General features: G+C 40.5%; 1 protein-coding gene and 2 long non-coding RNA genes across 3 annotated transcripts; 2 read left to right on the top strand and 1 right to left on the bottom strand.

Annotated features, from left to right (window-relative positions):
• The first annotated feature begins 127 nt into the window (after window positions 1-127).
• Window positions 128-1,365, top strand: LOC121635932 (piggyBac transposable element-derived protein 3-like). Its single transcript, XM_041979370.1, has one exon. It carries the CDS (start codon window positions 128-130, stop codon window positions 1,343-1,345), a length of 1,218 nt encoding a protein of 405 aa, XP_041835304.1. The 3' UTR covers window positions 1,346-1,365.
• Window positions 1,366-4,778: 3,413 nt separating this feature from the next.
• LOC121635358 lies at window positions 4,779-5,936 on the top strand. Its single transcript, XR_006009431.1, has 3 exons — window positions 4,779-4,845; window positions 5,003-5,114; window positions 5,380-5,936. It is a non-coding gene; the product is annotated as an uncharacterized LOC121635358 (long non-coding RNA).
• Window positions 5,937-7,582: 1,646 nt separating this feature from the next.
• On the bottom strand, window positions 7,583-15,176 carry LOC121635362. The gene is made up of 2 exons (XR_006009434.1): window positions 14,977-15,176; window positions 7,583-7,619 (listed from the first exon to the last, which is right to left on the bottom strand). It is a non-coding gene; the product is annotated as an uncharacterized LOC121635362 (long non-coding RNA).
• Between the last annotated feature and the right edge of the window lie 12,784 nt (window positions 15,177-27,960).

Genomic DNA, 27,960 nt, shown 5'->3' with positions numbered 1-27,960 from the left:
TGAAGCCAGAACAAGGATCACAACTCGCCTCCAAAGCTTCCTCTGCTTTCTTTCCCTCCAGATGCTTCGCACCATTCAAGCCTGCACAATTCAGCATGCAAGAGACACAGAGACTGTGGATTGGTTCATGGCTGTTCCAGAAGTGATGGCATTCATAGCAATTATCATCTGGCGAGGGGTGAAGAAGGTTCCATCCTTGTCTGACAACTGGTCCAAGATGTATGGAAACAAAGAGATCATGGCAACAATGGCTAGAGACCGCTTCCAAGAAATCATGCAACACCTTCGCTTTGATTGCAAGGACACCCGGCATGAGCGAGTGCAGTCAGACAGGTTTGCAGCAATTTCAGAACTATGGGAATCATTTCGGAAGAACTGTGTCAAATTCTACAGACCTGGTCGGCACATCACCATTGACGAACAGCTGTACCCATCAAAAACACGTTGCCCTTTTCTGCAGTACATTGCCACAAAACCAGATAAGTTTGGAATAAAATTTTGGGTGGCGTGCGACCTGAAATCCAAGTATATCTGCAATGTTTATCCCTATGTTGGCAAAGACCCCAGTCGTCCCAAAGAAGAGAGACTGTCTGAGAGTGTGGTTATGAAGTTGATTGAACCATTTCTGGATCAGGGCAGAACCGTCACAACGGACAATTTCTTCACGTCAATTTCACTTTCCAAAAAGTTGCTCAGCCGGAAAACCACCATCATTGGGACAGTCAATAAGATTCGCAGAGAAATTCCTCCTTCTGCGAAAGTGAAAAACTGCAGTGAGTTCAGCACTCAGGTGTTTACAACAACTAACGCCACATTGACTGTTTACGCAGCCAGCCGGAAGAAGACGGTCTATGTCATGAGCAGCATGCATGGGCTCATTCAGACTGAGGACACACACAAAAAAAAACCAACCACCATCACCCAGTACAACAAAACAAAATGTGGGGTGGATTCCATGGACCAGATGGTGCGGGAATACTCCGTACGAGCTGGAACAAGAAGATGGCCAGTGGCTGTGTTCTATAACATGGTGGACATGGCAGCCCTGAACGCCTATGTGCTTTATCAAGCCTGCACAGGAAGAAAGGAAAGGCGGCCAGATTTTTTGATGCAGCTTGCCAGTGAGTTGGCCGCGTCTCACGTGACAGCGAAGCAGATTGAAAGGGACAACGGTCTTCGCAAACAGGCTGCTGAACCAGAGGAACCTGCCAAAAGGAAAAAGTGCCAAGTCAGGAACCAGTGCAGAAAGAACCTTGCTGCAAAAAGATGTGTTGAATGTAGCAAGTTCACATGTGGAATGTGCAAAAAAGAAGAGCCATGGCGCTGCAAGGTCTGCGCAGACTAAGGACAGTTTATTGTGTTGTGTTGTGTGAATTTTTGGATTTTCTGTTTTGTTTAAAGTTTTCAATAAACCATTTGAAATAAGCAGTTTCTAGTTTGTGTTTTCATTCTCTTACTAAATTGAACTTTTATGTAGTCCAATCTAAGCAATGCAAAATATTTACGAAAAAACCAGGAAGATTCAAGCTCTCAAGAGGAAGATTGGAGTCAGAAGCAATGAAGTTAGTTTGAGTTGCTATAAAAACTTGCTGCTTTTGTCTTCACATTTGCATTTGCTCTGACGATCGGCCATCAACGCCCAATAAAGCAGTGCAACATTGTTAGCATACTGGTTAGCATAATGGTCGGCACAGGTTCAAAACTGGTCCGACTGGTTCTGGAGAGGGGTATCAAAGTGATACCTCTTTAGTAGTTAGGGTTATAAGGTATCCAATTGTTACCTTTTAGGTTTTCCAGTGTTAACACTAGAAGTCCCAGAGAGGGGTCAATTGACCTTTCTACCTTTACAACCCAGAACAGCTTCTTTTGTTTGTAGACGAGTCAATTACTGGCACACCCCAGGAGGGCGCATACTTAGGGGAGACACTGTAGACTCTTGAAACCTGACTGTCAACTTTTGCCCAAAGCTTGGCTTGAGACACTGCTTGGTCCCCTGAGTATGAGATTGGAGTAGACCTCAAACAGATTCAGAAAGGTTTTCCTGCATTCTGGTATATTTCAAATAATTAAAAATATATTTGATATGATATATGATATATACCTCCTCGACACATTTGTGTGCTTTTAGAAGAAAAAAAAAAGATAATCATTGTGGGCCTTCAATAAAAAAGCAAACAATTTAGAATGATATGACAAAATGATGAATTCATATTTTTTTTAAAAATCACTTTAAAAGGTCCAGCTCTCCTCTTTTCATACAAATGAAAAAATACAAATTTTTCAAAATTTTTGACCAATTTTTCAAACTTTCTAACCCAATGTTCATGTACCTTATGTCCAAAAAGCCCAAGCAATGAACAATTTTGAATATTTAAAATGAACATTTTTTGATTGTGGTGGTACAGGCAGGGTCTGTGAGTAAAATGTCCAGAATCATTAGTGTCTAAGTCAAGAGGGCATAAATGTCAACATGACAAAGATATAAAAGAACAACTGTGAATTTTTTCCAATGCTTTTTATTTTTGTCATAAAAAAAACAACAAAACAGTTAAAATAATGCAAGTAATGAAACAATTTCACAAATATTTACACAAGGCTACAGTGGCATGCCCTTGTGTGAATGGCTTTTCTGCTCTTTCAGCAGTCCGTCTGTGCTAAGTCCAAACATGCTTGGCACTTCCATGGTATCTCCATCCTGCATTTGCCACATGTGTATTTGTAGCAGTCAACACATCTTACAGTTGCGCAATTGTTCTTGCATCGATGGTTGACCTGACATTTTGCCCTTTTCCCAGGGCTAGGTGTGGGAGGTTGCTGCTGAAGCAGTTGCTCCTTATGTGCCTTCTTCTGACTCACATGAGAGTTGGCCAACTCTTTCGCGAGCTCAACCAGGAAGTCCACTCTTCTCTCCTGCACTCCGGTGCATTCCTTATGAAGAACATGAGCGTTCAGTGCCGCCATGTCGATCATGTTGTAGAACACGGCGACTGGCCATCTCCGTGTTCCTGCACGCACGCTGTACTCCCGCACCATCTGGTCCATCACATCCACACCACACTTTGTGGTGTTGTATTGTGTGACAGTGTTTGGCTTCCTTTTGGTGGTATTCTCAGTCTCAACCACATTGTGCATGCTGCTGAGAAGATAGACAGTCTTTTTCCGTTTCGGCGCATATACTGTGAGTGTTGCACCAGTGGTGGAAAACACTCGAGTGGTGAATTTAGTGTGGTCCTTCTGTCTAGTTGACTGAGGAATTTCCCGGTGAATCTTGTTGACTGTGCCAAGGATGGTGGTTTTCCGGCTAAGCAGTCGTTGCGCAAGGGACAGCGATGTAAAAAAATTGTCTGTTGTTACAGTTCTGCCCTTATCCATGAACGGCTCCATCAGCCTCATCACTACACTCTCAGAGAGTCTCTCTCCACTGGGACGACTGGGGTCCTTGCCAAGATATGGCAGGATATTGCAAATGTACTTTGATTTCAAGTCACAAGCCAGCCAAAACTTAATGCCAAATTTGTCCGGTTTTGTTGCAATGTACTGCAGAAAACTGCAGCGAGTCTTTGTCGGGAAAAGCTGTTGATCAATAGTGATGTGTCGACCAGGGTTATAAGATCTGATGCAGTTATTGACAAAAGATTCCCACAGATTAGAAATTGCAGCAAACTTATTTGTCTCCACTCGCTCACTGCGTGTGAACATGTTATCAAAGCGTAGGTGTTGCATGATGTTTTGGAAGCGGTTTCGGGCCATAGTAGCAATGATTCGTGGGTTTCCCAGCTCTGCTGACCAATTGTCACGTAGTGATGGAACTTTCTTCACCCCCCGCAAGATAATAATTGCAATAAATGCCATTAGTTCTGGGAGGTTCATGAACCAATCTGCCTGCTCCTTTTGCCGTGCATGCTGAATGGTCCATTCTTGAATGCTACGAAGCATTTCAAGTGTTATAAAACAGAAGAAGCTTTGAAGACGAGTCCGGATACTTCTTCTGGCCTTAGCAGTTGGCTCTCCATCTGTGCCGTATGGTTCTATTGGGGTGAAATTGAGACATGTCCCCAGCTGTTCTTCATGCCACACTGTGCCATCTTTAGCCATCTCTGTCCTCTCACTTCCCAACCGAGCCCTCTTTTCTGGCAGTGGAGCAGTCTCATCATCTGCAAGGTAAACAATTTCACAATTTCAGAGGACGAAAATAGGATGTTTTGGAAATAAGATTAAAAAAATCCTTTATTTGTACCAAAATGGAGAAATTCCAGTGTTGCAACTCACAGTACAGGACAAAGCAGAAAGAAAGAAATTTGTCATACCAAAAAGTTCAATAATAGTTTCAAATCTTACCTGAAGACTGCTCAGAGTCAGAGTCCGAATCCAGCTGAATTTGTATCTCTTCTCCATCTGAGTCACAAGGGTTTGTATCGCTGAGGATCAGGTCCAATGCCTGCTGAGTTGTAAGCCGCCTCTGCATTTTGCTTCCTTCTATTTGTTGGAGGTGAAGCTAGCTACTATTTATCCCCCACAGCCCACCATCCCCCACTGCCACAGAATTTACCAGACGTTTCAAGGTAACAAGGAGGGGCTGGATGCAATGGGTGCATTCCTCAGGTAATGGCTGCATTTACAAATGAAGAGATGCTAATTTTTGCCAGCAGAGTCGTCAGTTTGGACTAAAGGTCTTTCGACCCTTCTCTGGGACTTTAGGGAGATATCAAAATTCCTGGGACTTCTAGTGTTAAGCAGCTGAGACGAGGTCTTAAAGAAACCCCATTGTGGACAGTGCTTACCAAGCTACCTGACACAGTAGGCTTGCTTTTTCCACGTGAGGGAATAGGCAGCATTTGTCCTGAGGTACTTCTTTTTTTAAACCTCAAGATGTTTTGTTTTTTTCCATTCCAACATTTCCAGAGTAAAGGTTGTGGTTGACAAGGAACTATGGAGGGCAGAAGTGATAAAAAAAAAGTATGCTTATGTTAAAAATTTCTAAACATCGTTTATCACAATTCAGGTATTTCTTCAACGCATCACTTGGCCAGCAGAGGAGGATGATGAAGATGATGATTGGTCAGGTGAAACCAAATGCCGCATCTCAGGGTATCTTCGAGAGTTCATTACAAATGGTAAGTTTATTATTTATGTGCCAAAGTGCTATTGAAATTGTATTTATCTGGCAAATTTCTATATAAATCTTGCTAGTGGGTAGAATAGCTTAACATGATTACTTGAATTCAATAAGTGGTATTACAATGAATAAAGTACATGCTTGGCAAAACTAGCCTTAAACCTCTGTGTTACAGCTATTGTTTTTTTTTTTTTGACTAGTAAATTGAAATGTAATGCTATTGTTTGGTGTTGCCATTTACTCTGCATTACTGTTCCTTACAGGAACAACAACAGATCTGATGAACCTGGTCAAATTCTGGACCGGATGGGAGATTCTTCCAACAACTCTCTCTGTGGAGATAGTCAAAGGTAGATATCCCACAGCCTCCACCTGCTACGAGACCTTGCGAATTCCTGGACACTACAAGGATTACATGTCTTTTAAGAGTGATATCCTTGCCTGTATCAGCACTTGCAGTACAGGATTTGGTCTTGTGTGAGCTCAAAATTTTGTTTGTTCTCTGTTTTCCCAAAAAGATTGTTGCATTAAGAATTCTGGAGTAGCATATTGTTAACATGGTGTTATTTGTTAAACAGTTCTTTCAAGTAGATTGAGTTTAAAATGTTCTATGACGTGAACTACAACTTTAAAAGTAGCATTCATATTTAAAAAGCCAAGGAAAACTTGTTCATAACCTTACTTTGTCTAATGTAAAACTGAATAAGAATGCATGTTTAACATAACTGTTTACAATGTTTGCTTACAGTATGCAATAAGAAAATACAAACTGGAGTTAAGTGAATCTCACTGAACTATAGTGTCAAAAAATGTGAGAAATTACTTTTGAATGTTAAATCCTGAACTTCAGCTTCTAAAAAATGTGTGCAAAATGTTTTGATTTGATTTATCTTTTCTGAAATAAACCACAGATACAGAAGTATGTTAATGAACTGCTTTTATTTTGTCAGTATTGTCATAGTTTAACTGCAATAGTAAAAATGCATATTCTAAACAAAGTTTGACCACATTAGCTTTCACAAGAAAGTCTTGTAGGCTGAATAAATTAAACCAGTGACAGAATAATTACTGCCAAATGTGTTAAGAGTGACATTTCAAGGTGTAAAACTATTTCCAGGTTACAAAACAAAATTTTAAAAGCCATCACTTAATCACATTGTTGCTAACTTTTCCCTATTTACCTGGAATTACACTACTCAAACAGTTTGGGATATTCAACTTTCAGGTTGAATTTACAGAAAATATATATAAATAAAGTTTATGCTGTACTGATGTTATGCTTGTAGAACGTTTAAGCAGGATTGCATGATAATGCCTTCATCTCAAACTATTTACTGAAACAATCTTAACAGTGGTAGGTATTCCACAACATAACTAGTCATAAGTTTTTTGTGTGGTCTTGTGTCTGATATCTAAATGTGAAGAGGACTGTTTAGATACAATATATTTCAGACACTGATTTTTTTTTAGGTTAATCATCTTGCTAGAGAACAATCTAGAATTAATACACTGAACAGTTGTACATGTGCTTTTAGAAAGTTTAGAAATGGTAAAATTAAGTTTATCTGTAAAGGTTGTCTGGAAAAAAAGGCAAATTTTATTAACTTTTTGAATAGTGTTTTTATATCAACATTTAATATTGATATTCTAGTTTCATTCACTTGTTTGTGACTTCAAAGTCTTCTTTGGAACCATTTTTTAAACAGTGCAAGTTTCCTCACTGCCTTCTTAAGAAGAGACTGCCAAGTATCTTTTCCCAAACATCTTAGTGTAAGACAAAAAAAAAGTCTTTCAGATTCTCAAATGAGACTTTTTCACTCAGGAAAAACACTGTTGACAAAACTGAACAGCCGCCATGTAAATGTCACAGTGTCACATCCCCTGGCTTGTGGCCAGGTTCTGTGTAAAGGACAAGCCACCTGTAGGATTGCAACTCTGTGATTGGCTGTGGATCTGAGAGGTTGATCTGCTCTTCTGACTCCCTAATTGGACGACTGCCCTCCCGACAAGCCAACCTGTGGAACACCCGCCCTTTATAAGGGAAGGAAGCACCAACATTCGGGGCAGCTGGTCATTAGACCCTCAGCTTGCCTCTGGGACTGTTAGAGAAGCGTTGGTTGGTTTGTTTGAATTGGACTTGAACTTGATTATTTGTAAGAGCATTTAGTTTTCCCTTTAGTATTCAATTGTGTTCAGTTTAGTTGAAATTGAGATTGTTCGCTCTCCTCGTTTGTGAGTAGCTTTTGGTTTGTGGTAAGTTTTATAGCTATATTTTTGGTTTGTAGTTTAACTAGCTTTCTAATTTGTTTTATGGTATTGATATTGGTTTATTTTCAAAAGAAGCTTTGAGTTTGTTTAGTAAGAGTTTTGGTTTATATAATAAAGTTTGTTGGTTTTGTAATTATTTTTGGTATTAATTGTAACCTCAATTGAGGACACCTTTAGTTAATTAAATTTCTTCCTTTGTTTTGTGACCGGATTAGATATCCCGAACTGTGGACACCTTTAGTTGTTTGTTTTTTTTGTTGTTTAAATTTGAACCTGGGATTTATAATAAAACTTTGTATATATATCTTTAAGTTGATCCGGTGTGTTTTTGTTGCCGACCCCTTTATCCCCTGGAATTCAAGGTGGGGTCGTAACAAAAGTGGGGGCTCGTCCGGGAGATTCATTTGTTGTGAGTTTTGATGAGAGCAAGTTTTCTCAATTTTGAGTTAAGTTAGAAAAATCTGCATTGTGGAGGTTTGTGGACACTTCATACCATGGCTTCATTCGACTTGGAGGAATTCAAGGCAGATCCTACTCTGGATCGAATAGAGCTGTGTAGAAAAGACGATCTGGCTGTAATTGCTGATTGTTATGACATCCCTGTACAAAAACAAATATTGAAGCGTGATTTGAGGGCTGCAGTGGTGGCTGGTTTGGTTGACAGACGTGTGTTGCGCAATACTGAAGAATACTTGAAGAATTTAAGAAACAGCTACCTGAAAGTGTGGTGGTGTATTTAAATGAGCAGCGAGTGACCACTTTGTCAGCAGCTGCGGTTATTGCCGACGAGTACGTGCTGACTCATAAAACAGTGTTTAAGCCTGTAAAACAAAACACTGCTGGTGGGATGACAAAGTCAGTCACCCCTCGTGTTCAGGAGGAACGCTCCTGTTATTGTCACAAAGTTGGACATTTCATAGGAAACTGCCTGAAGCTTAAAAATCGACAAAAAGGCCAAACTTCACCTCCCAAAGAAAAGGGAGTGGGTTTTGTTCATGAAAAAAGCAAGGGAAAAGCAGTTTGCACAACTCTGGACCCCTGCTTTGCTCCATTCATTATGGATGGCTGTGTATCCCTGTCTGATAACTCAAAACCTGTATGTGTAAAAGTATTAAGGGACACGGGAGCTTCCCAGACCCTCATCCATGCTGATGCGCTGCCCTTTTGTGAAGTCTTACACAGGGTACAGCGTAATCCTGCGAGGAGTGGAATTGGGTTATGCGCCCCGACCCGTTCACTTAGTGCATTTAAAAACTGACTTGATAACGGGTGTCTTCCCCATGGCTGTATGTAATGAATTGCCCTTTGCTGACGTCTCGATTCTTTTAGGGAATGACATTGCTGGAGGCAGAGTGACGCCTGCCCTGGAAGTGATGGACCAACCTGTGATCTGTAAACAAACCTGCGTGGTAACCCGTGCGCAAGCACGTCAGAATAAAAATTTAGAGGAGGATGAGGATGATTTCACCTTGTCTAACAGTTTTCTCATGGATTCTTTTACAGAAGATGGAAAACTGGTGGAGGAAGCAGAGGAAGCTGCAAAGAACCCTGACGTAAAAGTTCGGGAGGTTCAGCAGCCCCCTGTTTGCTCCTCCTCACCCCTTTCTCGCTCCCGCTTGTGTGACGCACAGATGAATGATCCCACGTTACACAGGTGCTTCAAAGAGGTGGTGAGTGCTGACAAGTTAGCAACACTTAACAGTGGATTTTATGTTAAGGATAAAGTGCCTATGCGACGTTGGTGTCCGGTTGTTATTCCGGGAGAGGACTGGAATGTGGAGGATCAGATAGTAATACCAGCGCCGTTCCGACAGCAAGTATTGAATTTAGCACATGATGATCATTGGGCAGGACACATGGGAGTGAACAAAACATACCGGCGTGTGTTGAAACATTTTTTTTCTGGCCTGGTTTGAAGCGGGATGTCATTCGCCATGTTAAGAGCTGTCATGTGTGTCAGATAACTGGTAAACCCAATCAGAAGATTCCTTGTGCCCCGTTGCACCCGATACCTGTTATAAGTGAACCGTTTGAGAAATTGATTATTGACTGTGTAGGACCTTTGCCACGTACCAAAAATGGCAATTGTTTTCTGTTAACGTTAATGTGTGCCGCAACTAGATATCCGGAAGCTATTCCTTTACGCCGGGTTACAGCCAAAGCTGTAACCAAGGCTCTGTAGCGTTAAGCGTCATTAAACATTGAAGATGTTTAATAAAATTATTAATTTTAATAATTTCTTGGACTTATTTATGAATTTACTCGTGGGGCACCACCACACAGATAGCTTTCCTAATCTAATGGCTGTGTGGACACCATTAGAGAACTAAATTAATTAATTTAATAAATTAATTAATTCAAGCTAGAAATCAATCAGTTATCAATCAATCAGTCTCAGGACGCTACTAACGTGAATTCTTACGTCGAAGGGACCCATAACATGGTTCAAAGGAGAAGTTCACAATAACCAGACCAGTTTAGGATAAATATGGAATATTTATTACTAAACTAATAATGCATAAATGAAAAGGAAATACGTACAAAGGACTTCGCATGGGAAAATGAATCAAACATTGTAAAATGCAGAATATGGAGTTCAAACCAAAATCTTATTTCAATGTGTCAGAATGAATGAAATGTATGCAAGAAATGAACAAAAGTTAATTAACCTGCGGTGTTAATTAAACTATGGTTCAGGACTGAAAAAGATCTCTAAATCCTAAAAGGAAAAAGGGAAACTTGACTCTCATCTGTTAAACTGGAGGTTTAACTAAGATGTAGAACTACTAAGGTCACTGTCAGACAACCAACCATTCTTGAGCAGATAAGCAGAGAATTGATCCGAGCAGGACTCGTCCGGTTCTGTTTGGATCGAGCCGACTTACGACCGTTGTGGTGACTCTGATGGCGAGTGAGGAAGTTGGCGCAGGTGGTTTGGATCCCGAGCGACTTCCAGAAGGCCAGAAGATGTGTCACGTGGTGGTCCGAAGGTTTGGATCAGGCAGCTCTGCGGATGCGGATTTTCCCGCGGCTCGGCTGGTGGTATCGATGATGGACAGTGAATGACTTGCGGTGATATGGCAAAAGATGAAAATTGTCAAGCTTTAGGTCAGTCCAAAAAGATTCTGTAGCACTGGTTCTGGAGCTTTGATCAGCCTGCGTTAACCAGTTATCCAAGGTAAAGACCAAAATTTAGGATCAATATTAAAAGTCCAAAAGATAAAAACATAACTCAAGAAAAGTGAAGTATTAGCTGGAAAAAGGGAATGAACTACGGAGTCCAAAAAGAGCCAAAAATTGTCAATCATGCATCTTAATGCAGGCACCAACTTTAGTATCGGGTGATGTTCTTCACATCACTGCAAACTTAATCCTCTGGTAGCATGTCTCTCTCTCTCTGGCGTTCAGACCAAGTGTCCTAACTCTGGAAGAAAGCCATGTCTGGAGAGGATGGGTTGAAGAGGACTTGAAGTCCACTTCAGGAAGAGAGCAACGGAGGAAGAGCCAAGAAGGAAGGGCCAAAAAGAAGAGGGCGAACAGAACAGAGAGAGCTAAACTCTTTGTTCTGAGTTTAAAAGTGTTAGTTTTGAAGACCCACCCCATGGAGGGATGTGTGACCATTATCTTGACCAATAACAGTCTTGTGGGCTGGTTTTGGGTCAGATAGCAGATACGGAGGGGCTGGTCTGATCATCTTGTAAAGACTTATCAAATTAAACATTTTGTGAATATATCTATATATCCAAGTTATTAAAGCCTTAAATGAGACATCATTAAAATCCATCAGTGAATCATCGAAAAGACAAGAAAATAGTAAGAAGGTTATATCTCACACAAACACAGTAATAAAGTTTCAGGTCACCAATTAATCAAGCTTGTTGATTAAACCTTGTACACAATGATAATGATCATATGCATGCGCATGGTATCAAGATAAAACACACATATATATATGTATCTATTTAAATGAACATTGTTGACTAGTAAAAGTATGATCTTTTACTCTTCACACAAAGTCTTTGTCTCCTCTTGTGCTGGGGCACAGAAAAAAACATTAAGACACTTTATTACCCTCTGGAATGTTAAGATAAACGTTTCTTGGTGTGTCCAGGTGTCCTGTTAAAGGGGGTTTCCGCTTATCAGTTGAAGAAAAACACAAGTTTAGTAAGAAACAGTTTCAAAGTGGACATTGGGATGAAGAGTTGCATCTGGGATCCTTCGGTTGTTAACTAAAAAGCAAATTTATGTTGCAGAAGATTAAAGTTCAGAAATTTCCCAGGTCTCGTAAATAACCTAATGAAGTCCTCCCAGTCCAGGTTGGGGAGAGTTGACCTTTGTTGACCTGTGGAGCTGGAAACCAAGTCATAAATTTGAGTCAGACCCCCACTTTGGGAGTGAGACTGTTAGTCTGTAAGGAGAGAAAATCCTCAAAAGATGTTTAATTCAGTCACGATTAAACAAAGGTTCCAATCTTTATTTTGACGACGATGGAATCCGCTACAGCTCTGTTAAAGTTCTTTTCAACCTTTGGATTGCCGCGGATAATACAGTCTGACCAAGGGAGTAATTTTACCTCCAGACTGTTCAAACAGGTGCTACATGATCTAGACATTCAGCATGTAACCAGTACCGCGTATCACCCAGAAAGCCAAGGAGCATTAGAACGCTGGCATCAAACCTTAAAATCTATGCTTCGGAAATACTGCCTAGAAGAGGACAAAAACTGGGATGAAGGAATCCCATTTGTTTTGTTTGCCGCACGAGAAGCGCCGCAGGAATCACTCGGCTATAGTCCTGCTGAACTTATATTCGGTTATTCACTCTGTGGACCTTTAAAAGTCCTGAAGGAGAAGTTGTTGGACTGCGATGCACCTCCGGAAGTTAATGTGTGCCAATACGTAAATTCGTTCAGAACTAGACTATGCAAAGCCCGCAAATTCGCATCCGACGCCCTGAAAGTAGCTCAAGCTTCAATGAAGCGTAGATATGACAAAAAGACTGTTGTACGTCAATTTACGGAAGGAGATCAAGTTTTAGCCCTTCTTCCGCTTGCAGGAACTGCATTAGACTCCCGATTTTCAGGACCCTATGTGGTTAAGAAGCGTTTATCCGACGTAAACTATGTAATCGCGACGCCTGAACGCAGACGCAAATCTAGGACCTGTCACATTAATATGTTAAAAGCCTATATACCTCGTACAGTAGACAGTGCAGTGGACTCCGCCAATGCTTTTACAGATAAAGATCCGGTTTCCCCGGAAGTTCAGTGTGGTTTAGTCATTGTAAATGAGGAAGTTCCCCCGGTAGAACAAAAATGGTCCGAGACTCTTGCTGCTAAGCTTACTCCTCGGTTGTGCAACTCAGAAATGCTTGCGAAGCTACCATTTACTTTAAGTCATCTCTCTGAAAAACAACGTTCCGATCTTCTCGGGTTAATTGACACATTCCCTGAGATCTTTCAAGATGTTCCGACGCTCACGAATGTAATCTCACACGACATAGATGTAGGAGATAATAAACCGCTTAAACAGCATCCCTACAGGTGTAGCTTGGAGAAGCGACGACTTATGACCCAGGAAACCGACTACATGGTTCAGAATGGCCTTGCTAAAACTAGTAAAAGTCCGTGGAGCTCCCCTTGTCTAGTTGAGACTAAACCCGATGGTTCCCCACGTTTTATAACAGACTACAGAAAAGTTAATGCGATGACAAAGATTGACGCCTTTCCGATGCCGCGAGTTGAGGACTGTATAGATGCAATTGGCTCCGCTCAATATGTGTCTAAATTAGACCTGTTAAAAGGATATTGGCAAGTCCCATTGACCGATCGCGCCTCTGAGATTTCGGCATTTGTAACCCCTGACAGATTCTTACAATACACAGTAATGGCCTTCGGCATGTGTAACGCTCCTGCAACATTTCAGCGTCTAGTAAATACTGTGTTCGCCGGTCTCCCTTTCTGTACTGCATATTTGGATGATGTTGTGGTATACACGGATACATGGGAAGATCATCTGTCTGCTCTAAAGGAAATATTCACCCGTCTAAAGAAAGCCTCACTCACGTTAAACCTTGCTAAATGTGAGTTCAGCCAAGCCACTGTCTCCTATTTGGGAAAACAGGTTGGACAAGGAGAAGTGCGCCCTCTTGAGGTCAAAGTTGAGGCCATCAGTAGGTTCCCCGTTCCGGAAAATAGAAAGGCCTTACGCCGTTTCTTGGGTATGACGGGGTACTATAGAAGCTTCTGCCGTAATTTTGCCACTGTTGTCGCTCCCCTGACAGCGTTAGTAAGCCCAAAACAGACTTTCAGGTGGACAGACGAATGCCAACACGCCTTCAATAGTGCCAAAGCCCTCCTTCAACATGCGCCCGTGCTCGCCGCTCCTGATCTCAGTAAACCTTTCCAGCTCGAAATAGATGCTAGTGCTGTAGGAGTAGGTGCTGTTCTTTTACAGAAGGATAGCCATGGAACTGATCACCCCATTGGTTTCTTCTCTAGGAAGTTCAGCCGGCACCAAATTCACTATTCCACAATAGAAAAGGAGACACTATCACTGTTGCTGGCTTTGCAGCATTTCGCCATCTATGTGGGATCTTCATCTGTGCCAACCACAGTTTTTACAGATCATAATCCGTTAACGTTCCTGTCGAAAATGTACAACCAGAATCAGAGACTGATGCGTTGGGCGCTCATTATACAGGAGCATAACCTGCTTATTCGCCATAAAAAGGGGGCCGACAATGTCTGCGCCGATGCGCTTTCCCGTATTGAAATGTCGGATGATGAAAATGACTAAAGTGTTAACCCAAACTGTAAAACAGAGGTTTGCGGAAAAATTGTGAAAAAGATGGAAATGATGATGGAAGATGTATTTTGTGGAAGTTAACATTCTTTTGTGTTCCAGTGAAGGAAAAAAGAGAGAATGTTTGAGAGAACTTCCATTTTAAGGGAGGGGGTGTCACATCCCCTGGCTTGTGGCCAGGTTCTGTGTAAAGGACAAGCCACCTGTAGGATTGCAACTCTGTGATTGGCTGTGGATCTGAGAGGTTTCCCCGCTCTTCTGAATACCTGTGTGGTTGCAACACCGCGATTGGCTGTGGACCAGGGAGGCTGATCTGCTCTTCTGACTCCCTAATTGGACGACTGCCCTCCCGACAAGCCAACCTGTGGAACACCCGCCCTTTATAAGGGAAGGAAGCACCAACATTCGGGGCAGCTGGTCATTAGACCCTCAGCTTGCCTCTGGGACTGTTAGAGAAGCGTTGGTTGGTTTGTTTGAATTGGACTTGAACTTGATTATTTGTAAGAGCATTTAGTTTTCCCTTTAGTATTCAATTGTGTTCAGTTTAGTTGAAATTGAGATTGTTCGCTCTCCTCGTTTGTGAGTAGCTTTTGGTTTGTGATAAGTTTTATAGCTATATTTTTGGTTTGTAGTTTAAATAGCTTTCTGATTTGTTTTATGGTATTGATATTGGTTTATTTTCAAAAGAAGCTTTGAGTTTGTTTAGTAAGAGTTTTGGTTTATATAATTGTAAAGTTTGTTGGTTTTGTAATTATTTTTGGTATTAATTGTAACCTCAATTGAGGACACCTTTAGTTAATTAAATTTCTTCCTTTGTTTTGTGACCGGATTAGATATCCCGAACTGTGGACACCTTTAGTTGTTTGTTTTTTTTGTTGTTTAAATTTGAACCTGGGATTTATAATAAAACTTTGTATATATATCTTTAAGTTGATCCGGTGTGTTTTTGTTGCCGACCCCTTTATCCCCTGGAATTCAAGGTGGGGTCGTAACAACAGCCAAAAGACTGGGATGCAGCTCTTGGATTAACTGCACCTTTTAAGGCTGCCATTTGTTCTTCTGTCAGTGGGCAGTCCATGTTAGGAACAATGATGTCTGAATGGTCCTGATGAGAAAGTCCACTCTCTTCCCACTCAATATGTGGAATGTCCATACCCTAGAAATATATATATTAACAACAAAAGAAATTAAAGAACAAAGAAAACAACATCACCTATTTTACAGTATATATTTGCATATACCTCCATGTCATCTGGTCCAGGAATTGGATAATGTGTACGACCCAGCACCCACAGCTGGTTAGGGGTCATGTTGCTTTCTGTTCTTATTGGATGATTGTCCCAACCACTGCAGAACGTATCCAGGTCATCCTGCAGGCGCAGCAAGAACACATAGTGGCAGCAGAAGAGGTGTTCAACATTTGAAATGCTGAGGAAGCCTTCTTCCTCAAGGTAGTGGAGAACATCATAGTAGATGCTTGTTACAGCAACCCACAGGTCTCTCCACAGCCGCTCAATCCTGAGGTATTGTAAAATTAACAATTCATTAAACGGTAAACGTATGCCTTTGAATACCATTTTTTTGTATGTACTTGCAGGAATTATGTTTTTAATTAAAACTTTTAATATAGAAAGTGCATCATTTCACCTCAAAAAACAGCTGACATACTAGCAGGATAACAAGAATTAATACACAGCCTGGCCGAGTTCCCCAAGCTCAGATTATTCAGGGTGGGTAGACTATAAAACATTTTTACATATGGATTGGCCACTGAAGAGTTAAAATTTTAAACTCATAGAATCTTTTAGTTGGGCTGTAGAAAATGTTATGTATGAATGTGTGCTATAATCAAATTCAAATGATGATGTAATTTACCCAGGCAATGCAGTTTTCCTGTTAGTGTTCTCACAAACCACCACTGTCAAGTATCAATTCTACCAAACAAACCGTTGGTTATGAACGCTCTTTCCAGAAATAAAGCTGCTTCGTCCAGTGCCACGGACTGTAAACATGAGTCGTGCAACCTGTACGTTTTCCACCCCGTGATCACCACGTACCCTAAAATACACAGATTCAAAGATTATATATGTTATATGAGATGATGGATTAAAAAAAATAAATCAATCAATGTGAAATTGGGGAAGAAAAAAGAAATTACCTCAGAGGAAAACCAAACTTCTGAACAGCCTCTTGGACGAAAGCTAGTGTAGTTGCTGCCAGGTTATTGGAAGCTGCACCAAGATACATTATCTAAAGGACGATAACAGCACTGAGACAAATCAATATCTAAGCATTTGTGCATTTGCATTGACACCTGTGCTTACCTTGCGGGAAAAACCATTGATGCCACCAAAAATGACAATGTTGTAACTTAAAATAAGAAAAAAGCAAACATGTTAAACACTAAATAAAAAAAGATTCACTAGCACATGGTCAAAAAGTTATGATTGAGAAATAACATACCGAATTAGTTTATGGTTGGTATCTATGTGCATCAAAGACAGGGGGCCTGGGACAGAGTAAGTCCGTCGTGCAATGCATCCTAAATGGACCATACGTGAAATGACACCAGTGGTGTCCACACGGTGCATAGAAGCTCTGACTCTGTTGTACTGCACTCTCAGTCCTTTGGCTTGCAGAAGAGCCTTCATCATTCGATATCCAGAATGAGGCTGTCTGGATTTGATTTCTCTGACACAATCGTCCAACTCTTCATCTGACATGGTGCTGTATAGTGCTTTCACTGAAATATCTGACTCACTCATACGTCGGTATACTGTGCTTCTGGACATACCCACAAGTTTGGCTATACACATGACAGATAAAGTTCCAAGAGGCTGCAAAGGTAGTCTGGGGACAGTGCCATTCGTTGTCGCCCAGCTGGTCCTTGCTCAAACTGCACAACAGCAATACATTTATTCCTTCCATCTTTTTCTAAACTAATAAGTTTGTGCAGATGTGTAAGTTCCTCTACAATAGCTGGACAAACAGTTACTTGGCTGGACAAAGCATTTAAAAGTACAAGTTCTTGAGTACAAATGAAGTCTAAAAAGTCCAAATCTATAGGCGTGCGTTCAAGAGCATGTTCCAAACGGGAGTGAAGCCTTTCAAAAATATGATTTAGAAGAAGTTGCTGAAGGGATCGAGGGAGAACAAAAGAGAGAAAGAGATCAATGTATTATATACCAACAGAATTTTTCTCAACTTATCTGATTACATAAAGTTATCAATAATATAAACTACAAAAATACACACACAGACATAAATATTACATATCGCAGCTGTCGGGCGCAAACTTTCTATCTCCAAAACTGTCATTTTTCAAAAAATGAAAAAAACTGTATGGTTTTGTAATAACTGGACATAATGTCATCAAACTTTGTATTGTGTTTTAATCATATATCTTTGGTTAAATATTAGTAAAACAAAAGACAGACATAAAGGGTGACCAATAGTAGTGATTTATGAAGGAAAACAAAAATCACGAATTTTGGACATAGGAGGTTTTTGCCTGACAGCAGCGATATGTGAGAACAAACATAGTTTTTGACATTAGCTGTGCCAACTGCCAGCTGTATTTAGAAGAACTCACTTATGAGCAGACCAAGTTGATCTGTTACCCTTATTTTCTTAACAATTTGTTAAAATTGTCAGCCTGCATACTGTCCAATGCATATGGACAAACAACAAAAAGTGGAACATTACAAACAGCTGTAATAGAACATTTTTTAATGTGTTGATGTTCAATTTTTTTTAAACCTATGTCAAATTACAAATAGTTCTCAAATGAAAAACTGTGTAGGTGTTATTCATTTCGTAAATCGTGTACTACAAGGAGATAGAAAATGTCTGTCCATGATTGGTCGCATGACGTTAGCTTTGCTAGCAAAACTAGCTAACAAAGTTTTGATGGCTGAACACCACATATTTAAAAGTTACCAGTAGGTGTGAGCTATTACGCTATGTTAAACAGAACTGTGTTAGGTATTGGCTATATTTTTCATCTACCAAAACCGACACATCATGACGTTTAAAAGTTAAATACTCACCGAGGAAGTATCGCCCAGATGTGTTGCCATCTTTGGCTGCTTGAGCCAAGTCAACCGCGCTGACCAAAGTGTCCGTGTCAGGTGACTGATGGAGCGTGAAATGATTGGCTGAATGCCGGTTCGATGTTATCCTGGATTGACTAGTTATCCCAGTGGCCGCCGTGTTAAAACTGATTTTCTGACAGCGAATTTTAACCACCGAATTTGGCAGTCTGAATTTTTTTTCTTTGAATTTTTTTATCTTCGAATTTTGACTCGACATTTCAAACACTGAAAAAATTGTAGTAAAAATAAACAACTGAATTTGGCCTTTTGAATTAGGGGAATCTGATTTTTTTTTCCATTTGAATTTTTATCTTCAAATGTTGATTCCTGAATTTTAAAACACTGAAAGCAAAGGGGTGAAAATAAGCAATTAAAAATTTGAAGCATTTAATTAAAATAAAAAAATTCAGATATGTTAATTCGCTGGATAAAATTTTGCTGCTTGAAATCCAAGGGCTTATAAAATTCAAAATCTGGTGGAACAGATTTACTTCCATAATACTTGGTCAGGTACCTTCAACAGATGAAGCTATGAGACTGTCTTTACAGCGTAAACACTGGTGTAACAGGAACAGAATGTAGCCAATCAGAGATCGATATGACTGGAGAGTAAGGAAGGATAAAAAGTCCGTGTTCACGCTATCTCCAGTCTGTAATTTCTTTCAGTTCTGGGGCCTCATTTATCAAACTATGCGTAGCAAAGCAAACTACAGGTGACATCTACAGGGCAAAAAGGAAATGTGCTGCACAAAAACTTTCAGATCTATCAAAGCATGCGTGTGCAATCTTCCATTCATCATTACCTGCCACTTAACCAGAGTCTGGTTGCAGGGGCAGCTGCCTAAGCAGGGAAACCCAGACTTCCCTCTCATCCTCTCATCCGGGGGGGGATATCGAGGGGTTCCCAGGCCAGCCAAGAGATGTAGTCTGTCCAGCGTGTCCTGGGTCTTCCCCGGGGCCTGTTTCTGGTGGGATGTGCCCGAGCTACCTCATCTGTTATAGACAAAACAATGATGACCTTACTATAACAGTGCTGCAGTATGTTCTTGGTCACATCTATTTAAAAGCTGGACCCAAGTGTTAATATAAACAACGACGAATCAGCTTTTCAGCGGTTTCTGTGGTGTAGCATCTATCACTGGTAACACCAGCCACCACTGAGTTCGAAACCAGGCAGAAACATTCTGTCCTTCTGAAACTACTTGCTACACACATTCATACACCTCAAATACTCTAAAAGAAATTCTTAAAAAAAAAGGGGCAGATTGAGCCAGAGATCACACCACCGTTTCCTGGTAACAATACCCATCTGTCAGCAGGAAGATGGGCCAACACACAGGTAACGTTTCAGAAGATACGCTGCAAACAAATGTTCAAAAAAAGCAGTTGCTTCATCAAACCCTATCTGACTGTCTCTTCTCCATTCTTCATGCATTCAAATACACAGTGCTGATATTAATATGGAAGTACTGGTGATTTTGGGACAATAGAGACTCTCATCAGACATTCTGGACATCCTGCAAACAAAGTACTAAATGTTGTAGTGTACTGAGTATGTGTCATGTCCTGCTCCATATCAGGAGTATCCAGGTGGCAATCTAAAGCATTTTGACTGTGAGAAGACATCTGCACCAGAAAAGCTGTTTGGCAAACTACAGTCTCAACACACTTTCAAGACATTGCCAAGTGTTGTGTGTGTTTTTGTGTCTGAGAAAGAGTTGGGTGGTAAGAGAATATGGCTCAGTTACAAAGACCATTCTGCTTTTGTTACAAGCTGCCAGAGCTTCATTGGAAAAGATTACACCTTCTATACTTTGTGCCACCTTTATGGTGCCATAACTCTCTTTGATGTCACTGTTTGATATGTGTGTGTTCTTTATGCCACCTTTATGATGTCATATTCCTCTGTGATGTCAATGCCTGATCTGTATATGGGCTTTGTGCCACCTTTAACCTTCATGATGCCATAATCCTCTTTGATAAAACTGGTTTGTGTATATTCTTTGTGTAACATTTATAATGTCATATTCCACTTTGATTTCACTGTTTGGTCTGTGTATGTTATTAGATCCACATTCATGATGTCATATTTCTCTTTGATGTCCCTGTTTGATCTTTTTTCTTTTTCAAATGAGCTTCAAACCTCAGAAATTAGTTGAAAAAACCCAAACAAATTTCGAGAACCTTTTTAACATTGTATATGCTGTTTGTGCAACCTTTATGATGTCATAATCCTCTGTTTTGTTGTTTATTTTCTGTGGTGTAATGGCTATCACATTCACCTAACACAAAAATTCTACATCCTGCAAACAAAGCATTAAATCTTCTGGTGTATTGTTCACCATGTCCTGCTCCGTGTGACGAGTATCCAGGTGATAAACTCCGGTCTTCTGCATGTCAGAGAGAGATACTGGTGACTATACTAACGAGGAATGCTGCATAGCTCCAAAAGCTTCATAACTGCTACCAAAGATAAACTATACAATTTAGTAGAATATTGTCATCCCAGGCGGCTCCTGCATCCCAGGATCCCAGGCAGCATCGATGACGTAGGCTTCAGCTGCATTTTTGCCCGGTCTGCCGCACTAGGACCAACAGGAAGCTGAAGGCCACAGGCCAATTATTTATACATTCTGATTGAGTGTTTTAAAATTATTATTAATTTTCTATGTAAAAGCAAAATTTCTCATAGTTAAGAGTAACATTGAACAGCACAGTAGTATTACTGAATAACTGTTAATAGTTTTAATTATTGTTTAACAGTATTTATTGAAAAACAATTCTCTTTTAAACTAGAAAACAATGTTTGTTTTTGTTCTTAATGACATTGTAAATTAAACAGTGAGTTTTAAATGATTACTGTCTTGATTATGATGAAAATATGTAAATTAACTCAAAACTGGTAAGAAAGACCCACATTGTGACATTAAACTAAATTAAATTCCCTGATGAGGAATAATCTAGTGAACATATTAATCTATAAATATATACATATGTGTGTGTGTGTGTGTGTGTGTGTGTGTGTGTGTGTGTGTGTGTGTGTGTGTGTGTGAGTGATGTATTCCACTCCATTAAAAGGATCTTTAAAAGGTTAATAAATTCTGAAATAGGAGGTCAGCCATCCATATCCTGCTATGACTCGCTGGCTCTGCATCTCTTCTGATTCCTGGAGAGAAGAGAGAGAAATAGAAAGTGAATTTACTATTGTAATATATTAGAACTAAAAGCAGAGCTATGTTATTGAAATATTGTTAATAGTCTTTACTTACAATTACAGACACATGTGTCCATAAAAGTATCCCTCCATATGAGGAAATATCATGTCTATTATATTAACACGATGGACGCCATGTCAAGTGATCTTCCATGCCGTCCACAATGACCCGTCGCGGGTTTGCGTCCCGGTTAAAACATTCCCATTTGTGTTTAAGGCACTAAATACACATTCATTACACAGAGATTTGCATTGATTGTCTCTATTTTCCTTTCTTTCTCTCTTTTCTTCTCCCCCCCACCCCCCAATGGCTCTGATAGTTCCATTGACATAAATATTTACTTTTGAGGAATGAACTATCTATTTTTAGCAAGTGACACGCTTTTGCAGGTTATCCACAAGCTTCTGCAGTTTGCACTAATTGTTTAGAGAAACGCACTAACTGCTATGCAAATGTAAAGTCTGGTGTGAGAAATGCACCAAAGCGACTGAGGAAAAACTGCAATCTCCACCCAGTGGTGGGTCATGCATATCACACCTAGGCCTTCAATACCGTGTCACTTAGTCCAGCCTACATTTATGCACCTCATAATAACATCAATATGACACCATAGCTCAAGAATACATACGGAAGCACCCTTTTTAAGCCTATTCATAACAGCGGTGGCAGTAGTACTACACTTAACTGCTCAGTCGATCAGCGGGATGCTAATTTCAAGCCCAACTGCACCAGAGACGTCTGATATTTACAGTGTGTGTGATGTGCGCAGTGTTTACAAGGCACACAGCGCTGTCCATGGTGCTACTCGATCTACATGCACGTATGGAAATAGGCAGAGGCCCATGGCAAATTTGTGTCCAGGGCCCTTGGTGATGATAGTCTATGTTTTCAACCAATAAGCACACATTCACAATTAAGAGCGGGAAACTAAGATCACGGATATTGTCAAAACTCCAAAATAAAAAAACAATTTTAAGAGATAAAATAAAATAAAACGCTTGCACTCACCAATGCAGATTTCCTCCACAGTGCCTGCTTATTAGAAAATAAAATCCATCCTCCTTTCCTTTCTCAAGAAGACTTCAATGGCTCTGTTGTACAGTTTATCTGTGCGTTTCAGTTTCATTAATAAGTCCTTTTCTATGGACATGGAGGCTAACACTGAAAGCCGTGTCTGCCCGGTCGTATTTCTGGCATAAGTTTTAATGCGCTTTAATGCCGAGAATGACCGCTCTGTTCTGTTTTAAGTCGTGGAAGATCAAACAGTACACCGTGGCTCTGTGTTAAGCTGGAGAAGGCCGTTTGGGGGAATTTTTTCCTGTATGTCTGAAAGTGCTTCGTATATCTTACAGAATCTGCCCCTCTCTCGCTCAACCGTGTCACAAAACTCCTTCACCCTTGCCATGCAGAACTGTACATCCAGCGATTTTTTCTGCAGTACTCCAAAAAGCACATCAGCATACTCAAATATTCCATTTAATGTGTTGAGCAAAAAACAAAACTCAAAATCATCCAGACGTGCAATAAATCCATCTGCACAAAGTACAGTGTCCTGATCATACTCATCATGGTGTTCCAATATGTGATCAAACAACTCCTTTAGCACAGCTCTCTTCTCATAGACCGTATTCACCAAACGTGATGTGTATTGCCACCTCGTCGGCGCGACGTGAGGAAGACGCCGCTTACACAAGTCATCCCGTAGTTAAGTGCGCTTTGGAGATCTGGAGAAGAATGCAGCGAGGCCGTTCAGGTTGGCAAAAAAGACCTTTCACTCTTTCAGCTTTGAGGCCCCTTGAGTCAGTACTAGATTAAGACGATGTGCATAACAGTGAATGAATGAGGCCATAGGTACCTTCTCCTTTATTTTAGCCGCCACCCCATTGAGTCCAGAGGCCATTACCGCTGCGCCATCGTAACACTGTGCCACAACTTTGTCCAGAGAACATTCATATTCTTCAAAGAAATGAAAAATAAGAGCGGCAAGGTCATCAGCTCGCCTGCCACTGGTCACATCCACAAACTTGAGAAAACGCTCCTTGACACCTGTGGCCGTCACATAGTGCAGGACAAGTGAGAGCTGTGCCATGTTAGCCACGTCTGTGGTTTCGTTCACCATGACAGCGACAAAGGGGCTCTCTTGATCTCCATTTTAATCTCCTCTGCCATCACTTCAGCAATAGCATGAATTAGGTCGTTTTGTATTTTTCCTGATGTCCCAGTAAACTATGTGAAGTTGCTTGATGCAAGTTCTTGGAGTTTTCAAGAAGGAGGGTTCTTCCAACAGAAATGTATAACTATTGTTTTTCCTCTTGAATCCCCAGAGTCTCTTTTTTTGTTTCAAATATGGCAATTACCACACAAACTTAGCAAGAAAATCATAAAAGTCATAAAAGTGGCACAAACAATATGCACAGTTAAAATATTGACATCAAAGAAAGAATATGACATAACAAAGGTGGTACAAAAACCATACCCAGATCAAAGAGTGACATCACAGAGGAATATGACATCACAAATGTGGTCAAAACAGCATTGAACTAAGAGTGACATCACAGAGGAATATGATGTCATAAAAGTAGCACAAACAACATACGCAGATCAAAGACTGACATCAAACATAAAATATGACATCACAAAGGTGGCAACAACAGCATAAAAAGATCAAACAGTGACATCACAGAGGAATATGATGTAATCGAAGTGGCACAAACCATATAAACAGATCAAACGCTGAAATCAAATTATATGACACTGACTATGAAGGCTAATGAAGCAGCTGTGCAACGACAACGTAATTTCTTTTGCAGTTATACTGTAAAGTAAGGTATTAGTCCGGTGATGAAGAACAAATAGATAGATTAGACATGGGACAGCACTTTTTGATTTAGGTTTACCAGCTGGTTGGGTACGGTTAGCCAGCAATTGTAGGTAGCGGTAGGGTTGCCAACCATACCAAAAAATACGGGATTCCTTATTTGACAATTAAACATCTCCTCCCGACAATTTGTTTGTGCGTGTGTTGCGTTTACGGTTGCCTAGAGACAGAAACCACATACCAGCGCATCTCAAAACACCTGCACCTTTTTAAAATGTCCTCGGCACCTGATATTCCTCAAAAACGAAAATATTTCCATCCTTAGCTGGACAGCGTCAGTGGAGATGTTTACAAGACAAATTGTAAAATGTGTCGGCGCATGTTTTCAGTGGCCTGCAGTGGGCTGTCTGACATCAGACATTATCCATCAGGAGAACAACACAGAAGACTAGAGCTCAGTGTCCCAGTTCTTCATCCCTGAATCATTTCCTGAGACTGATCTGGTGTCAGACATAATGTCATGATTGATCCATGAATTTAGAAGTTTTTAAAGTGGAATGAATGATCATTTATTTAATGAACAGTAGTATGAGCCATTATAACTATTATATATATGTCCATTTAAAGAAAAAGTCAGACTAATGGATTAACAGTTAATAAATGTTGTTCAGAGAAAACATTGTTTAAAAAAATATAACTAAACTTTAACTTTAAAAGTTACATTAAGTTCTCAGTGTATTTAGTTTATATTTTAAAAAATTCATTGTTGCACACTCCACACAAACAGATCTCCTTTAGTTGTTGGTACTACTGCCGTGTGGTAGATTATACAGTATCTCTTAAACTAAGTTAAGTGCAGTAACTAAGTTGTGTCCATAAAGTATTTTGTTATGTATTATTTTCCTCTTCTATGTTAAATAGGGATTCGTGTTGTGGGAGAGAGTGAAGGGTGCTTAAGGGTGGGTGAGCGGGTCCAGCTGGAGAGCCCGGGGTCGCTGTACTGGTAGGATGGCTGGTGGCCGGCAGGAGGCCAGGGTGGATGGAGGAGGTCCTGCAAGGTGCAGCTGGTTGGAGGTGAAAGACTAAAAAGAAAAAAATCTGTAACTTCCCAGATGGCCAAAATGACACTTTTTGGAGTAAAATTAGGGCTTCTGGACAAAGTTAACATTACAGGCAGTGTAAATGGACTAAATGACATGTTGCAGACAGTTAAGGGCCAGGAGCCCCCTCTCTCCACAGGGTGAATGCCACAAAATGGAGCTTGATAGCCACACATCATCTGATAGTTCATGGTGATCCTCATTCCTTGTTGACAGATCCTTACTTTATCTGTCAAAATCTTCATTTCAGGCAGCAGGGCAACAAAACACAAGAGCACTTTGCTGTGACTCAACAATTGAACATCAGCATGGAGAAGTAGACCTCCATACGCAGAATAAACAATATTCTACTAAATTGTATAGTTTATCTTTGGTAGCAGTTATGAAGCTTTTGGAGCTATGCAGCATTCCTCGTTAGTATAGTCACCAGTATCTCTCTCTGACATGCAGAAGACCGGAGTTTCACCTGGATACTCCTCACACGGAGCAGGACATGGCGAACAATACCACTGAATAAGATTTAGTGCTTTGTTTGCAGGATGTAGAATGCCTGATGAGAATCTCTATTGTCCCAAGATGACCAGTTCTTCCATATTAATATCCGCACTGTTTATTTGACTGTATGAAGAGCGGGGAAGAGACAGTCAGACAGAATAGGCGCATTCCGACAGAGAAGTTCTAAGAACGCAGTTCTAATAACTGTCTTAGTTCTATGAACGGCTCTTCTCCAGGGGAACTGTTTCATGTTGCATTCGCACATGAGTTGGGGGCGGTAGCGGGACCGATGTGACGCATACGTCTGCGACAGTGGCGTGTGACTTTAGCGCCACATAACAACAAAACAAAACCCGCTAAAAACAACACGGCAAGCTAATATGGAGAACGAAGAGATCGTAGTGTTCATGCTCTGCTTGATGGAGATGTTACTGATGGACTATAAAATCAGGCGTCTCACGTCGAGGCTGGAAGGCTCCTGAAAGTCAGAAGATGAAGAATCCAGCGGCAGGAGATACGCCGCAGACAAAGGAGACGACGTGTAAGTTTAACTTATTAAACATGCGCCGATTGTATACGTGTCTAATGAGTAAACGTTTCAGACGGTTTTCTACTGTCTGTGTTGAGCAGATTACAATAAGTAAATATTTCAGATGGCGGGTTTATTGTAACTCGTGTTCTGCGTTTCAGACGTTGCTGCAGCTCATTGAACTCCTCACCGTCCGGCTGGTCCGGAGCAAAGCTGATAACTAGTGGGAAAAGGTTGTTCTCAATTTGACCGATGAGCAGTGGACAGAGAATTTCCGTATGTCCAGGGAGACATTTCAATACATCTGTGGCCGCCTGAAGCTGCACTGGAGAGGATGGACACAACCACCTGCTGCAGATACTGAAGGAGATGGAGAACAGCCTGGATGCTTTACCTCCTGCCTTCCAGCTAATCACTACACACCTCTTCATAATAAGCATCATGTTCTGGAAGGTCGACAGACAGAACATACATGTATACATGATGTACACATTTAAAGAGAAAATGTTCCATAGAAATGTATCATTTCATTTTTTTTATTTTTTTTTATTTTTGTGTGTGTGTGTGTGTGTGTTATGTGTAAAATAAAGATCTCATCATCTGCTATTAAGCTTTGTGTGTTTTATGGAATCATCAGTAGAAAGGTGGAGGAGAAATCCGTCACTGGAGGGTTGGTTGTGACTGAGTTATGGTTTAGAATTATGAGGACATAGTCACACAGATTTAGCGTATATGAAGGTAAAAATTATAAAAAGGGTGGTGAAATGTTTACAGGTGTGTAATTTGTGTCAGATCTTGGTTAAACATGATAAACTTCGTTCTGTGATAAGGAGCATATTATAAAGTTGATAAACTAATGTAATTTACACCCAGGATAAGACTTAAAATGTAGCGACCAAAGATGGATTATTTAATATTTCATAGCTGTGATAAGTTAATAACTACTCAATATTTTTATTAGCTAATATTTTATAGATGTGGCCAAAGCACATCTAACAGACACAAACTTCAGACTCTTCACAAAGTCATTTATTTTTTTATAGTGAATACAGCAGAGCATAAATAACTATTTACATGTGTGTATATGCTGCATATCACACTGGCTTTTCCTGCCGCACGCAGGAGCCATTTGCTGCGGCGTTGCCCGAGTAAACATGTCGGTGGTACAAGCTGTCCAATTTACTGTTTGTTCGGTTCGTCCCGCTCCGGTTGTCGTGGTCCTTAATTTATTAGTCTTGTGTGAGTTTTCTACGTGCGCTGCTTCGCGTTATCCCGCGTTCTCTGAGAGCTGATCGTCAGGAATATTTTTATATTTCGCTGCGAACCTTCAAAACATCTCTGAAAATCCTCTGTGGCGTAGACGGTCAGAAGAGCTTCGACCTCCTCGTCGGTCCATTTATCGCTTGCTCTGTTGTTGTTTTTGTCCGTATGTGCAACCGTGTTTTTTAAATGTGGCGGGGACACAAAATGCGGAAATCTGGCAAGAGGCGTACCTACCAGTCACCAAACACCTACGTCATGA

This window comes from Melanotaenia boesemani, chromosome 24, assembly GCF_017639745.1.
Source record: "Melanotaenia boesemani isolate fMelBoe1 chromosome 24, fMelBoe1.pri, whole genome shotgun sequence".
NCBI lineage: Eukaryota > Metazoa > Chordata > Actinopteri > Atheriniformes > Melanotaeniidae > Melanotaenia > Melanotaenia boesemani.
Note: the sequence above shows the minus strand (reverse complement) of the source record. Positions and strands in the feature narration are given on the sequence as shown.

Bases quoted from the DNA above. Each gene is read 5' to 3' on its own strand.
- LOC121635932 (XM_041979370.1), top strand. From the start codon at position 128: ATGGCTGTTCCAGAAGTGATGGCATTCATAGCAATTATCATCTGGCGA.